Source organism: Pelophylax lessonae (genome assembly GCF_965119305.1).
Source record: "Pelophylax lessonae genome assembly, chromosome: 5".
Taxonomy (NCBI): Eukaryota; Metazoa; Chordata; class Amphibia; order Anura; family Ranidae; genus Pelophylax; species Pelophylax lessonae.
Genome location: NC_138772.1, coordinates 97,329,136 through 97,345,412, shown reverse-complemented (window position 1 = coordinate 97,345,412; position 16,277 = coordinate 97,329,136). Strand labels below are relative to the sequence as shown.

Here is a 16,277-nt window from a genome sequence, read left to right as displayed (position 1 = left end):
TAGGGGAGTGCTGGGGCTCCTCATTTTGACTTTCAAAGTACTTAACCAGTAAAACTGCACAGAGGAGAGACCGGTTGCTCCTTATAGGTGTATCTTGCACATGGGTACCTCAGCCTGTTCAATGTAAACTCTGGATTCCCCCTCCTGGAAAGCACAGGGGTATCATACAGCCTCCCCTAAAGTGATACTAAACACTGTTTAATTTACATTGCCCCTTTGTGTAGATTAATGATGGCACTGCAATTATTTTAAGAACAAAAAAATGAAGTACCTTTTACCTAATCGATATACAACTGTCACATGACGCAGGTCTTTCCCAGCCTGTCGTCAGAGGAGCTTCTAGTCCTCTGCTGCTGGTCACATGTTCAAAAAAAATAAAAAAAACAGCCTTTGGAATACAAAGGAAAAATAAATGATTATTAGCTATAAACTGTTTTAAATTGGCATACAAATATATAAGTGAAATAAAATCGTTATAATTTTGTGAAAATAACATGGTGTGGGCAGGTTTCTGTGTCACTCCCCTCCAGCCTGTGTCTTTAGAATAACAGGAAGGAGAAGCCTCCATCAATTAAGATGTAATATCTCACCCCCATTGTGTTTAGCTAGTTAGTTGGCATGGAGGAGAAGGGATGGAGAGGGCTGTCATTTACCACTGTGTATACACCCACATTTGTGACTCTATAGTCACATGCGCTGCTCAGATGTGATGGGGAGGAAATTCTCATCATAGAAACTCACTGAAAACTGAGCATGTGCAGAGTTTCCTCAACGGCTGCAAAAATCCCTAGCTGAATTGGGGACATGAACAGAAGGTGAGAATTGAGAACAGCAGGATCAACAAGGTTTTTTGCAGAAAACAAATCTCATAATGACGGAGTGAGGATGAACAGCATGTAATACAGAATTTATTAATAAGAGTTTTTTTTTTATTTATGATGTGGGTTTAGTAACACTTTAAACATGAATGGCTGTTTGAGGTTGTAGTAGAAGTATACGGTGTTGCTATTGTAAACAACAGTATAGCATCCAGGCATATGCACAAAATGGATAATTTTTCCATTGTTTGCTTAGGTCCATGCCCTGTTCTTGTGTTTTGAGTACAGCTGTATACTCATTGTACAGCCACGAACGGCCATTCATGTCTATGGGTTGCTGTATTCAGCACCTGGGCTGCCTGGGTGGAGGAACACTGGACTTTAGATTGAATAAGCTCAGACTCCCGAGTTCGAAAGCCCATACCATTGAAGTAAATTTCAGCTCAGCTTCTACTTGTTTTTCTCATTATAAACAAAATGAGCAGCGTGTTCTCTTCTCTTTGCAGGTTTCCTAAGCTTGTTTGTGAAAATTTATGGAGTTTTGGTTATCATGACCTTCCTCCGTCTAGTGGCTGTGTAACTGAAATTGGGAAAACAGCATTATAATGGCATATATTAGCTTCAGTACTGCTTGCATTTTGAAAAAAAGAGACTTGTAGAAAAAAAGATGTGGTTTCTAGTTAAGACTTCTAAAACGTTAATCATCTTAGCAGAGCGCTTAATCATTTATGGTGATTGCCACTAAATTGAACCACTTAATTTTAAACGAATATAAAAATATGACTACATTTATTAGAAGTGTTCATTTGTTCATTAAAACTTAATTCCAGATTGACTACTAAAATACACTATTGATATTAACTTTTATTTATGTCCACCCAGTCCTGAAATTTATACAGTTCCTGGCAGATCATGAACGCTGGGCATCGGAACAATCCCATTCCTCCATCCACAGAAACAAGGTGAATGGAGACCTCCCCCCCGACATTTTAGTCTGACGCTGGGACCCAGTGCTGTCAGAATACACTGATCAGCGGCTGCAGCTACTTATTGACCTATGTTTTCCAGGTTGTCTGTTTGACGGAGGTCAATCTAACAGTCGACTTTTGCCAAACAGGGACAGCCACAGAATAAAATCTGGCTGGTCCCAGCTGAACCAGCCAAGTTTTGTTCCACCTATAGCCAGCTTTGATTTTTACTGTACTTAAACACAGCTAGGTCACCTCCCTGCCCCCAGTCTGTGACTGTAAAAATACAGGGAAACAATAGACCCTCTCCTGCTCTCTCATCTTGTTCATGTAACAAAGCCATGTTGGCCTCTAGTTCGGTCCCTACCTCTCCCAGTCATTTCACAGTTTTGTTCTACAGCAGGGGTCTCCAAACTTTATAAACATGGGGGCGGTATAATGTCCTTCAGACTGCTGGGGGACTGGACTGAGGCCAGCAGGAGTAGAAATTGACCTGGTGTTAGTGGGACTAAGCAATGCCCCATTGATTGTGTCAGCGGTAGGAATATGCCTCATCGTTGGTGTCATTAGGAGGAATTTTGCCTCTTCATTGGTGGCAGTGGGAGGACATATGCCCAGTTGTAGGTGTCAATGGAAGGACAGAAGTCCAATTGTTGGAGTCAGTGAATGGAATAGTGCCTCAAGGACCAGATAAAAGCAAGCAAAGGGCCGCAGTTTGAAGACCACTGCTCTACAGGCAAGAGTATAGAACCAAGTGTATTCATTAGTGATTTTATTTATATCTGCCTGATGTTCAGCTTTAAATGTTTTTAAAGGGTTAGCTCACCTTTACCAAAAAACTTCCTAGGCAGGTAAAGGGTGCCCAAAATGTAGTGTAAAGTTTAGGCCATTTATGTACCTCTTAAATGTGAAGTGGTGGGATTTTCTGCGCTAATCAAGAAAATGTGATGGCAATTATTATAGTGAGCTGTTGCACAAAGGAAACATAGAAGTACCGACAAAATATGCAATCAAAAAATGTGCTGCGCTACAAAAGAAATCTCCCAAATAAATGGAAAAGTGCTGATCTATCAAATACTTAATATATGATACAATCAGGGGTGATCACCCCTGATGATGTCATACCTTTGACGAAACCGGTCGGGTGAAGCCAATCGTGACCCTACCACGCCCCCAATAGCCGGCTACCAAGGATCTCCATACTGCAAGAGATGTTTTGCTCGCTCTTAGCTGTTTTTCACATGCCTTGATGCTCTACTAAAAACGTGAGTGCACTGTTTGCTTTTACTTGGAATAAATTTTTTTAAAATGGAGTTACGCTATGTCCCTGCATATATTTTTATCTTTTGACTTTATGATGTGGATATCGTGTGTGAGTGCATAGAGAGACACCTTGTGGCTTATTGCGGTATTACCAACAAATTCCATTGCCTGGATATAGAGGATAGATGCTGTATCTGGATCCATAAGGAAATATCCGGTGACTATCCCTGGTTTTATACATAAGCTCGTTTTGGTCAGCTCATTAGGTTGAGAGACCATACAGCTCTGGTAAGCAGCCATCTTGTTTTTTGTATCTGGTGATCTGCACGTTGGTGTCTCCCCTATCTTCTTAAAAAGTGTCATCTGGATTCAGCCTTTGGGACCTTTTTTTGGTTGATTTCTTCTGAACACCATTTTTACGTTCTATAGCTACGGACTTTATTGGGACTTAAAACACCCCCTTTTTTCTTCACACTGATAATTTATAATTTGTGTGCACATTTTTGCTTTTCATTCTAGATTATATCATATATTAAGTATTTGATAGATCAGCACTTTTCCATTTATTTGGGAGATTTCTTTTGTAGCGCAGCACATTTTTTGATTGCATGTACCTCTTAAAGCCTGGCTTAAAAACTCCCTGAGGTGGCACCATCCTGTCCTGCCTTTTTTGCTAGAATGTGGCTTAGTCGCCCCCAGTTGTTACTGCTCACCAGAACCATCACAGGAGCGAGCTCTCAAATCCTTGCACATGTGTGTTCCACTGTCTTTCATCGCAGCATCGCTGAACTCAGACCCACTTCGATGAGGGGAAGAGAATTCATGCAAAAGGATTAGAATCAGTTGACATGTATTAGCAATGCCCTAGCAACAAGGGAGAATGGGATGATGCCATATCTGGGAGTTTGTCAGCCAGGCTTCAAGAGCAGCGTAAATAGCCTATACCTATAGCACGGGCATTGTCCAACTTTGGTCAAAGCTGCATAGTTTGTATCTACAGATGCCCTTTATCTGCATAGACAATTTTGTGGTAAAGGTTGTTATATTCTCCGTGTTGTGAAAGACACAGGACTCTGGTCTGGAACAACGGATGTTTATTCAAGACTCACTATACACTACAACATGCATTACAAGACAGCTCTGTATATCAATGCATCTCTTACATGTCTCTAAGATGGCCACTCTGCCCCTTGACCCTTGTCATCACTCCTGGGTGGAGCCAGCCTTAAAGAAACAGTACATGTGAAACCCTTCAGGTATAACATCTTCCATCCATCCCTAAAAAAAAAACAAAAACAAAAAAAACAAAAACAACCAAACGAGAACAGGCATAAAACAGTAACTAATAATTGTCCCATGCAGTCCTCCAACTCAGGAGATTTACATGGCTTCTTCCGTGTCCGGATGTGAGAACTTCCAGGGACGCTAAGGGGAGAACATGGCAGTGGATCACTTTCGGCGGGCCCGTTGATAGTCTCGTAACTGGTCTTGCAGCTGAAACCGGTCAGGAGGGCGACAGCGTCATTGAGGACGGACACCCAGGGCCTCGGGGCCGGAGGAAGCAGGGCTGGCCGGAATGGACACCGGCGGGGCCAAGAGGGGATCCCCTAGCTCAGAGGGTGAACAGACCTCTGGACCGGGGCTGGAGGACTCTGTTGGAGCTGAGTTCAAGAGTTCAGAGTCCCCCCAAGCATCAGTCTCAATGCCTCCTGATCCGGTAGGAGCAGTTCCTTGAGACACTGGAGGTGCAGCCGATGTCAGGGATTCGGGCAGCTGAGAACGAGGACGCAATTGGTCCGCATGCCGTCTGCAAATGGAACCATCTTCCAAGCAGATCCTATACATTTTGGGTCCCAAAGTCTCTGCGACAATAGCAGGAAGCCAACGAGTGTTGGAAGCGCCATAAGATCGAGCCCATACCTTTTTGCTGGGCTGTAAACCGGGGAATCTCGTCATGTTCGACCCTCTTGTCTTGGGTCTGCCATACATGTTCCTGGACCGTTTGAGGGCGGAGCATGTCCAAAACAGTCCATGGCTGCCGACCCAAAAGAAGTTCAGCTGGAGTTTTCCCAGTGGTTGCATGTGGTGTGGTTCTGTAAGCAGAAAGGAAGGAGTCCAGCTGCTGGGGTGACAGGGACTGTTTACTTGTAGCCACAGTAGCTTTGAAATAGAGTTTGATGGTCTGTACAAACCTTTCTTCTTGGCTATTTGTAGCCGGGTGGTAAGGTGCGGTCAACTTGTGTTTGATGTTGTGGGCAGTCAGGAAACTCTGAAACTCCTGGCTTGTGAATTGTGCACCGTTGTCTGTGACAATTTCTCTGGGGTATCCAAACATAGCAGCGAGATGTAACAGTATGGAAATCGTCGCCTTAGTCATCGGCTGGGTAACAGGAATGACCTCAGGCCATTTTGAATGGGCATCAATAATGATCAAAAAGGTGTGTCCTCTGATCGGGCCTGCAAAGTCCAAGTGTAGGCGAAACCAGGGAACCGTGGGCCAAGTCCAGGGCTGGACGCACCCTCAAGGAGGGTCTCTTGCAGTTTGTGCACATCCAGCACACTCATTCACATATGTCGTGACATCTGAGTCTAGGTTCGGCCACCACACATAGCCTCGGGCCTTTTGTTTCATACGTGTGCCCCCGGGATGACCAGTATGTAGCAAGTCCAGAATGTGTCTCCGGAGGGTCTGTGGAACGATCACTCGGTCTCCCCATAAAACACAATTGCCAGCCACAGTTAATTCCAGACACCTATGGAAGTAAGGTTCATAATCCTGTGTGACAGTTGCAGGCCAACCGTACCGTACCCAGGAGAGTATTGTCTTAAGGAAGGTATCCTTTGCTGTATGGGCTGCTACCTCCCCAGAAGACAGAAAGGACAGGCTGGTGTAACGTCAACTCTTGACTGGTGGAGAAGAGTCTGTTAATGTCCTTGTCAGACGGGACATGGCGTCCGCATTAGCATTGACATCATGGCTGCGATACTGGATTTTGTAGCTATATGTTCCCAAGAATAGGGCATAGCGTTGAAGACGGGCCGCAGTTGTCTGGGACATGCCTTTGTCAGGGCTAAAGATCTGAAGGAGTGGTTTATGATCAGTCAGTATGGTGAATTCCCTACCATACAGGTAAAGATGAAACTTCTTAATTGCCCATATGAGCGCTAGAGCCTCTTTATCAATGTGAGAGTAATTGCTTTCTGCTTTTGTCAAGGACCTGGAGGCGAATGCCACAGGTTATTCTGACCCATCTGGTAAAACGTGAGATAGCACAGCCCCTAGACCATAGGGTGAGGCATCACAAGCCAAGGTGAGAGGCCTTTGGAGGTCATAATGCACGAGCATGCGTGATGCCAACAGCTTTCGCTTCGAAACTTCAAAAGCACGTTGGCATGCAGCCGACCAGTTCCATCTGGAGTGTTTATCCAAAAGCTTGTTCAACGGAAACAAAGTGTGTGCTAGATCTGGCAGGAATTTGTGGTAATAGTTCAGCAAGCCCAGGTATGATCGCAGCTGTTGGACATTGGTTGGGGCTGGAGCTTTTACTAAAGCATCAACTTTGGCTTCCGAGGTGTGTATACCCTCTGCATCCACAAGGTGGCCACAAAACTCCAATTTAGGTACCATGAATTGGCATTTCGCCAAGTTCACTTTTAGACCCTACTCTTGGAGTCTCGCCAACACAAGTTCCACGTTACACTTGTGTTCCTGGTCTGTCAGGCCTGTGATGAGCATGTCATCTAACAGGTACTGTGTGAAAGGAATGTCCGCCAAAATCTCATCCATTTTGCGTTGCCAAATGGGGGCGGAGGCTACACCAAACACCATCCGATTGTATTCATACAGTCCCTTGTGAGTGTTGATGGTTAGAAACTTGCGGGACGAAGGGTGGACCTCAAACTGTAAATAAGCTTGCCTGAGATCAAGCTTGGTGAACTTTTGACCTCCTGCAAGAGAGGCAAAAATGTCATCTACTCTGGGTAGGGGATACTGGTCTATCTCCAGTTGAGAATTTAGTGCCATGCGGAAATCGCCACAAATACATAAGTCCCCATTCGCTTTCTTTACTGATGCAACTGGTGATGCCCACTCGCTGTCCTCTACCTTTGACATGACACCTTGTTCCTCCAGCCGGCTTAGTTCAGCTTCCACACCTGCTCGGAATGCGAAAGGTACTGTCCGAGCTTTGAAGAACCTAGGCTGGGCGTTGGGTTTCAGCCTGAGTCTCACACAGTCATGCTTTATTTTCCCCAAATGGTAATCAAAGACTTGTGGGAATCGCTGTTTCAGGGATTACACCCATCCCTCTTCATCCCCTGATGGGATGGTCACAGTGTTGCAGGGGTTAATGGCGATGTCTGGCATGCCAAAGTGAGCAATCCAGTCTCTCCCAAAGAGAGAGGGTCCCCCATGTTCTAGGATATACAATGGCATTCTCTTCGTCTGACCCTTGTAGGATACCTGTACTTTCACGTACCCCAGTGGGTGGAGTATCTGCTTTGAGTATGTCTGCAGTTTTATTGGTGTTGGACGGACAGTTGTTCGGATCAGAAGTTTTCTCCATTGCTTCTGGGTGATAACTGAAACTGCTGCTCTGTGTCTTCATCCATCTTGAGTTTCTGTCCTTCCACGGTTACCTCTACAGTCATTGCTGAGGGTGCTGAATGCATATGATGTATGTCTAATCTGTGGAGCACTTCCTCATCCTCTGATTCAGATGACGATGTACATCTTCCCACCATATATGCCTTTGTCCTGGTGTTCAGAGGTTGTTTATTTCACACTTTCTTACTACGGCAGACTCGTTTCAGATGGCCTGTTTTACCACAATTATGACAGAGCTGATCCTTAAACCGGCAGACTTTGTGATCATGGTCTGTATTCCCACAACGGTAGCAAGCTGACTCCCGGCTTGGTGAGGGTCTATATTTACAGCTAGCTGCAGTTGGCTTGACTGCTGTTCTGAAAACTTCCTCTTTAACCTCTTCCCTTCTGCTCTGGGGGTTCAATGCCTCTGTATCTTTCACAGCTATTTCCATCACTGAAGCTTTCTCAATTGCCTTTGTAAGGGTCAGGTCTTTCTCTGTTAACATTCTCTTTTGGCTAGACTCACTATTTAGTCCCATGACAAACGTATCCCTCAGTGCAGTCAGTAAGTACTCCCCAAAAGAACAGGTTGAGGCTAGTCTGCGAAGGGCGAGCACATAAGCCTTAATATCTTCACCCGGCTGTTGCTGCCGCTGAACCTGAATCTCTCTGCAATCTCTAGTGGTTTAGGCTGGAAGTGATTCCCTAACAGTGTCAGGAGCTCTGCCAAAGTCTTAGTTGCTGCTTTTTCAGGGAAAAGGAGATCCCCAAGAGTGTTGCCTGGGATGGCATTTGCACAGAAATACTGTTCCAGTCTCTCAATCCAGGAACTCCAGGTTGTCTGTTCTCCATCAAATTCACGTAATGTCCCAATCAATTACATTTTCCTGCTGGGCTCTGTGGGTGTTTGTATCCAGGTGACAATCCAGGGTTTTTTTTTTTTCTTTCTTTCTTTTCTCACAAGGATAGTAACCTTGTAAATCCCATCCTCGTCGCCACTGTTATATTCTCCATGTTGTGAGAGACACAGGACTCTGGTCTGGAACAATGGATGTTTATTCAGGACTTACTGTACACTACAACATGCATTACAAGACAGCTCTGTATATCAGTGCATCTCTTACATGTCTCTAAGATGGCCACTCTGCCCCTTGACCCTTGTTATCACTCCTGGGTGGAGCCAGCCTTAAAGAAACAGTACATGTGAAACCCTTCAGGTATAAAAAAGGTGAACTAACTCTTTAGGACTAGTTATGTTGAGCGTTGCTGGTATTGGCTGTAATGACATCTGCAGGAAGAATTTGATATTGAGGGTATCGTCTTCATGTTGTCGAATCTCAATCAGCAGAAAGTGGTTGTAAAGTCAGAAGGTTTTTTATATTAATACATTCTATGCGATAATATAAAAAGCCCTCTGTGAGCAGCAGCCCCCCTAATGCTTACCTGAGCCCCTTCTCAATCTCATGTCCATGAGTGCCTCGGCTGTCTGGGACTCTCCCTCCTTATTGGCTGAGACACAGCTGCAGAACCATTGGCTCCTGCTGCGGTCAACCAAAGTCAGTTAACCAATCAGGAGAGAAATGGGCGGGGCAGGGCGAGCCATGGATCTGTATCTGAATGGACACATGGAGTTGAGGCTCAGTTTAGATATCCCCTAGCAAGCTGCTTGCTGTGGGGGCACTCGACAGGAGAGAGGGGCCAGGAGAGCTAAGAGGAGGATTGGGGCTGCTCTGTGCAAAACCAACTGCATAGAGGAGGTTAGTATAACATGTTTGTTTTTATAAAAAAAAAAAAAGCTACTTTACAATCACTTTAATGAGGAAGTAAACCCTCCTCTGCAAGTTGTACCTATAGGTAAGCCTATGATAAGGCTTACCTATAGGTACTGTAAATATCTCCTAAACATGTATAGTTTAGGAGATATTTACCTTACATGCAGCCAGTGACATCGCTCTGAAGGAACGGCCGCTGGTGCCGTTCCTTCAGAGCCACGTGCCGTGACCATCGGCTCCCACGCGCGTGCGCGGTAGTGACGTCACCCCGGCGCCGGCCAATCAGATGGCTGGATGCCGCAGTCCCGGAAGACGGGCGACTGAACATGTCACCCGTCATAGAGGTAAGCGGGCGGCACGGCGGGGGCTCGTTCTAAGGTAAGTATTTCATAATGAGCTAGTATGCGATGCATACTAGCTCATCATGGGTTTCTCTTTCAGGTTGACAAAAAAAAAAATTTGGGTTTACAACCTCTTTAACTAAGCTGGCTCAACGTGGGCCTTCGAAGGGCATGCTTTTTGATTTTTTTTTTCTGTGAAAGTGGAACTACTTTTGACACTCTTTGCTCTAAGAATAATTGTAGTTTTGAAAACTTCGCTAGAGACATCAAGCAACTTTGCAAGTATAAACTCTCACTTCTTGCCTGTTTACTTGCTGTCCCTGAGGGCTGTGCTGTAATCCTCAAGAGTTCTGCAATTTTATATGTTCCTTTTTTTTCTCTATTCTGATCTTTTCAGACACAGGACTCTGTACATACAGCCTTATAGGAAAGGTCTTTGGCAACCCCCATGGACAGGCATGATCTGTAATCTTGCTTTCAATTGGCAGGCAGGGATGTGCAGGGAGAATACAATTAAATGGGCCCCAGAGATTACTACTTATGACACAAAATCACCACAGCCTCTGTGCTCTATACAAATTGAGGTAGAAATATAGGCAAAAAGTTTTCATTTTGGATAGAGTAGGGGGCGGTTCTAACCCCTGTCTGATAGCCAAAACAGGAAATGAGAGGAAATCCCTGCAAATTAAGGGAATTCTTGCCCCCCCCCCCCCCTCATGTCATCAGAACTAGTGTCCCCATTGGAAGATCTCTCCATCTATTACTTTTCTGGTGATAGCCCAAAAATTGGGATTTTCTTTTACTTTTAATTTCAATGATAATGGTAAACACGACAAATAGAGAGGGTAAATCTCTGTAATGGGGGCACAGAGCAATAAAAACCTATTAGGTGTTCTAATCCATCTCCACTCAATCCAAAAAAAATATTATTTTGCCTTTTAGTTCTACTTGAAAGCTGACCACCAGATTATTTGTTTTTTCCCCAACACTTCTATTAAGTCCTCTCCTGTGTTTTAAATTACTCTCTTACCAAATTGCATCTCTACAATATAACCCCTTGAAGATACAGCAGCCTGCCTTCATTTCCTGTCTGAACAACAACAGCAGTTCCTTTTTTACGGATATTCATTTTGTTCCCAAGCATTTTATGAAAGAACACATCTCAAGCATCCCTTTAAACATGCATGCTAAAGTAATCAATAAGAAGACTACAGAGCTAAAGTATGGAGCACCCAGTCGCCCAGCAGGATGGAGCATGTACATCTAAAGGGATGCTGGGAATGTGTTCTTTCAAAGATTTTGAAAGGCAGGGTGCTGGGATATGTACAGGAGCCTGCCAGTTTCCTCATACAAGACTCTTGAGAACAGACCAGCAGACAGACCCTGTGATTACGTCCTATTCAGAATATTACTATAGTTCACAGTATAACTTTTTACTTTACCAACTGGCTGTAGAAGAGTGCAGTAAAACACGTGAGTTGATTTACTATGAACTTAACAGGAGAGTGCAAAATCTGGCGCAGCTGTGCATAGAAACCAATCGGCTTACAGTTTTTTTTAAGTTTTTTTTTTTTTTTAATCAAAGCTTAACTGAACCAGCTGAAGTTAGAAGCTGATTGGCTACCATGTAGAACTGCACTAGATTTTGCACTCTCCAGTTTTAGTAAATCAACCCCATGGTATCTTATCCAAATAGATAATCCTGGTTATTTCCCATCAACATCTTAGGCAGCAGAGAAGCAGAAGAGACGCAGTTAGATAATGTATGTCAGTTTATTGAAAAATTCATTCTGGTTTAAAAACCCTCCTATCCCCGTGGATGGGAAGCTGGCATCTAGGTATCCTCAGCAAGCTGAAATGAAAACTGTCTGGATGTGAAGGGTCAGTTCCGGACAAAGCAGGGACCCAACATCATCCTCCTCTTGTCCGCCCACCTTGTATGAATCGCTGAATGAAATATGTTTTATTGAAATTCCTTCTTAAAATAACACATTTACAGAAACATCTACCAGCCTTAGGTGCAGCTTTTCTTCCATACTGTGACGTCATTTGAAAGCGGCAATCTAAATATACCACAGTGAGTAAGACACAGAGGTCAACGGTCAGACATGAAGTGCCGTTCAATGTTTCTCATAGATCTGCTTAGACTTCAATAGAAAAAGCTGTTAGTGTTTTTCACAGATCTCATTTTTAAAGCTAAACTCCGGTCAGACATTAAATTAACCACTCGCCGACTGCCTAACGAAGATTTACGTCGACAGTCAGCCCCTCACTGGCAAAGCGACGTAGGCCTAGGGAGGGAGCGCGAACCGCTGGAGGCGCGCTCCCGCTCACAGACCCCCCCCCCCCCCCCCCGCGCGAGTGACCGGCGGACCCGATGTCCGCTGGTCACTTGCGATCGTCGGTTACAGAGGGAGAAAGGCAGGCGGCTAATGTAAACAAAGCCGCCTGTCATTCTTCCCTGTGTAACAGCACAGATCATACGGTCCTGCTATGTAGGACCGTTGATCTGTGCTGTTACACCACTAGCCACATCCAATCACAGTAAAAATCACGCCCCTAGGGACACACTTAACCCCTCCCTCTCAAATAAAGTTAACCCCTTCACTGCCAGTGTCATTTTTACAGTAGCAGTGCATATGTATAGCACTGATTACTGTAGTAATGTCACTGGTAACCCCAAAAGTGTCAAAAATGTCAGTCAAGGGTCCAATCTGTCCGCCGCAATGTCGCAGTCCCGCAAAAAAAATCGCAGATCGCCACCATTACTCATTAAAAAAAAAATAATAAAAATGACAAAAATCTTTCCCTTAGTTAGTAAACGCAATAACTTTTGCGCAAACCAATCAAAATACGCTTTTTGCGATTTTTTTTTTTAACAAACATATGTAGCAGAAAACAAATTGGCCTAAAATGTTAAAAAAAATAGATTTTTACATTTTTTTTGGGGAATTTCATATAAAAAAATGTGAAAAATATTGTTATTTTTGCAAAATTGTCGCTCTTTTTTTGTTTATAGCGCATGATCAAAAAATCGCACAGGTGATCAAATACCACCAAAAGAAAGCTCTTTTTGTGGGAAAAAAAGGACGTCAATTTCATTTGGGTACAGCATCGCACGACCGTGCAATTGTCCGCTAAATAGTCACGCAGTGCCGAATCGCAAAATAGGCCCTGGTCAGGAAGGAGGTAAAATCTTCCGGGGCTTAAGTGGAATATACATTTTGGTGCCGAAACCGAAAATTCAGGATGCACTTGGCCGAAAAGGAAAATGACCGTTTTACAAAATATATATTTTTATATAGAATTGTATTATATTCAACTTTTTAATTATTATCATGAATATAAATTTGTTGGCCGTTATCAGCACCTTCAGCGCAAGAAAAGCTCAAGAAACATGGCTCACTTTCAATTCTTTGTATGTCTTCACACTGGTCAGTTGCGCTTCCATTGTGGTGTTAAAAATCTTGCTTGCTGCATTTTTGGTCAGTGAAAAAAAACGCACCTCCCTGTCAAAATGCTTTAAAAGGCAGCAAGAACGCATCAATAACGCACCCATGTTATATTTTTGATGCAGTTTTAGTCACATGACCTATGAAAAACACACTATAAGCACAGTAAAAACGTATCAAAATCGCATGCATTGTTGGCACCATTCTCTGCACTTTTTTCTCTATCGTCAAATTGCTGAAAACACCATTTTCCTTATTTAGTCAAGGGAGGGGGAGGGTAAAATGTAGGAATATTTTACCTTCTTGCCTGCTCATCTTCAGTCCTGGAGTGTGAGTGGACCCTCAACACCCTCATTAGGAATGCAGGACTACTTGTCCTATAAGCTTATATTTAACAGCTGTACAACTGGCGAGGAGGAGCTACTTCGTGGGACCAGTCAGCTGGCGAGGAGGAAGCTTGTGGGATTCAGGAATAAGGTGAGCATTACAGTCCCATTAAAGCATAGTTCCGGGCACAAAAACTATATATTTTTTTTTTTTGTGCCCCTCCGCTAGTTCGACATTACCTGAAAAGGAATTGGATAGTTATTTTTTTTTTTTTTGTTTACTCACCTTTTAATTGAAGATCGTAAATACTCACCTCAGAGTACTTCCTCCTCCAGCGCCGCGGCTCACCCCGTCACTTCCTGTCTCGCTATGATTCCTGGCAGCTGAACGTCATCGCTCCCAGGAATCAATGCACCGGCCCCGCTCGTCACTTCCGGGCGACGCCGCATTCCCCTGCTAAACAGCTTCTGGGCATGCCCAGAAGCTGTGGAGGAATGCGGCGCCGCACCGGAAGTGACGAGAGGGGCCGGTGCAGGCGCATTCTGGGACAAGAAGACGCGGAAGAAGACACAGAAGAGGACCGCGCCGGCTTCAGCTGCCCACAAGAGAGATGGAAACGCTGTGGAAGAAATTTTATAAGTAAGTATTTCTTCTTGCAGGTAAGTGCGAACCGGGACAGATCAGAGGCTAGCCATTGTGGAATGTGCTAGCCCTGACTGTCCCGGGGGTATGTTTATTAAAAAATGACTTCTGTGCCCGGAACTCCGCTTTAACCTTTCCTCCATTCACCAACCAAAAGGGGAGCCACAAATTGCCTAAGCGTATTTAATGGAGAACCAGAGTTCAGCTTTAAGAAAATGTATAGAGTGTGTGTGTGTGTATTTTTTATATATATATATATATATATATATATATATATATATATATATATATATATATATATATATATATATATATATATATATATATTATATCTCCACCAATCGGGTGAGTCACTCCTCTTGTATTGTGTAGTTCCAAGGAGAGGTGTCACGATGGGCTCCCAATTATCCACCAATTTCAATAGAAAGAAGAGAGGGGACACAATCTCCAATACAAACGATTACTGAATAGTATTTTATTCAGCTGTTGTGTTTTTTTTTTTTAGGATTTTGTTACAAAATAACTGCTTAACCACTTGACCTCCACGATCATGCAACACTGTACGCAAATAACCTTTTTATCATTTTTTTCACACCATTCAAGATTCCTTTTGCTAAAATTTTTTGATCACCACTGGGTTTTTTATTTTCCTATTATATAAATGAAAAAAACTCTGAAAAATTTTGAAAAACAAAACATATATTCTACTTTTGTTATAAAACTTATTAAAAAAAAAAACAAAATCTAATTTTGAAAAAAAAAAAAAAAAAGAAAAATTGGGCCAAGATGTATTCTGCTACATGTCTTTGGTAAAATAAAAAATCTTAAAGTGTATATTGGTTTGTATGAATATCATTGCGTTGAAAAACTATAAAATAAACTGTATACTGGACTTTACGCAGCTATGACACTAAACTAGTAATTGCGGGGCACAGCGACTGTGATATTGTGCTGGGCAGTCTGGTGCTTGCTGAAGCTAAAATGGATGTATACTTGCTGACACCAACCTTAATAGTGACACTAATACAGTGACTAGTGCTAGCACTGTACACTGTCACTGTACTTATGACACTGCCCTGGAAGGGGTTACATCTAGGGGAAATCAAAGGGTTATCTGTGTGGCTAACAATGTGTAATGTTGCTGCTTTTACTTTACAATCTGGCTATTTTTTCTCTAAAGGGAGAAGTAGCAGCCAGAATGCTGTTCACGGTGCACAGAGTTCTGTGTTTTTGTAAACACAGAACAGTGTGTGTGATTGGACACGGCTGATCACCTGACTTCAGCCAAAATCAAAGTCCCTCCCTCCCCCACAGCCTGTCACTGCGAAGATCAGTGTACTGCTGTTTCTCCTCCCCAGTTCTTAAGCAGCTGGGAACTGAGGGAATGTAATTCCTTATAAAAGTCATTATAAATACCTTTTTTTTCTCCTTTTTTTATATCTATACACAAATGTTTTGCCTTTCATTTCTATTTTAAACTAAATGGGTTGTTTTGCAAGGTAAAGGTTTGTAGCCACTTTTAGCCTTTAGAACCACTTTAAATAATTGTATTTTAAAACAAGTTCTTTTTTTGTTGTTGTAGTTTTCCTTTATTCTGCTGAGAACCAAAAAGTGAGGCAGGATGCCCACGGAAAGTGGAAGCTGGTCGGCCGCGCGCCAGACGAAACAGAAACGCAAGTCTAGCAGTTTAACGTTGAAACGGACGAACAGCTCCGAACACGATCGGCCCGGTCTGCAGAGGGACTTGCTGGAGGGACAGGTAAATTGGTAGCTCCATGTTGTTTGTATGACTTATGAGCATTTGTTTAATGGTGTATTTCACTGATTAAGGTTGGAGGACTTTATCAAGCTTCAGATTTATTTTATGCCTCTTGAAAAAACAGTTTTGGGTTTGAGTTGGGAGCTAGTATCCCCTTGATCAGATTTTTTTTTGATGTGAGGGAACATGGTAGTCAATCAATACTTTTCACAATGCTGATTTTTTTTTCACTGACCCGCTTTGGGCATTATATGGTGCAGAAGACTGAAACGGCTCGAAGCAGAAAAGTTCTTTTCATACTGCTATCTGCTTTCCATATGGGGAAAATTACCTTCATTTCTTGTTTC

At 43.3% G+C, this 16,277-nt stretch overlaps 1 protein-coding gene across 1 annotated transcript in view; it reads left to right on the top strand.

The window, feature by feature from the left end:
- Positions 1-16,277, top strand: part of WDR37 (WD repeat domain 37) — a 312,422-nt gene that overhangs the window by 118,505 nt on the left and 177,640 nt on the right. The window contains exon 3 of the mRNA XM_082258129.1: positions 15,754-15,930. Coding sequence (XP_082114255.1) covers positions 15,793-15,930 — 138 coding nt within the window. The 5' untranslated portion in view covers positions 15,754-15,792. The remainder of the gene's footprint in view (positions 1-15,753; positions 15,931-16,277) is intronic.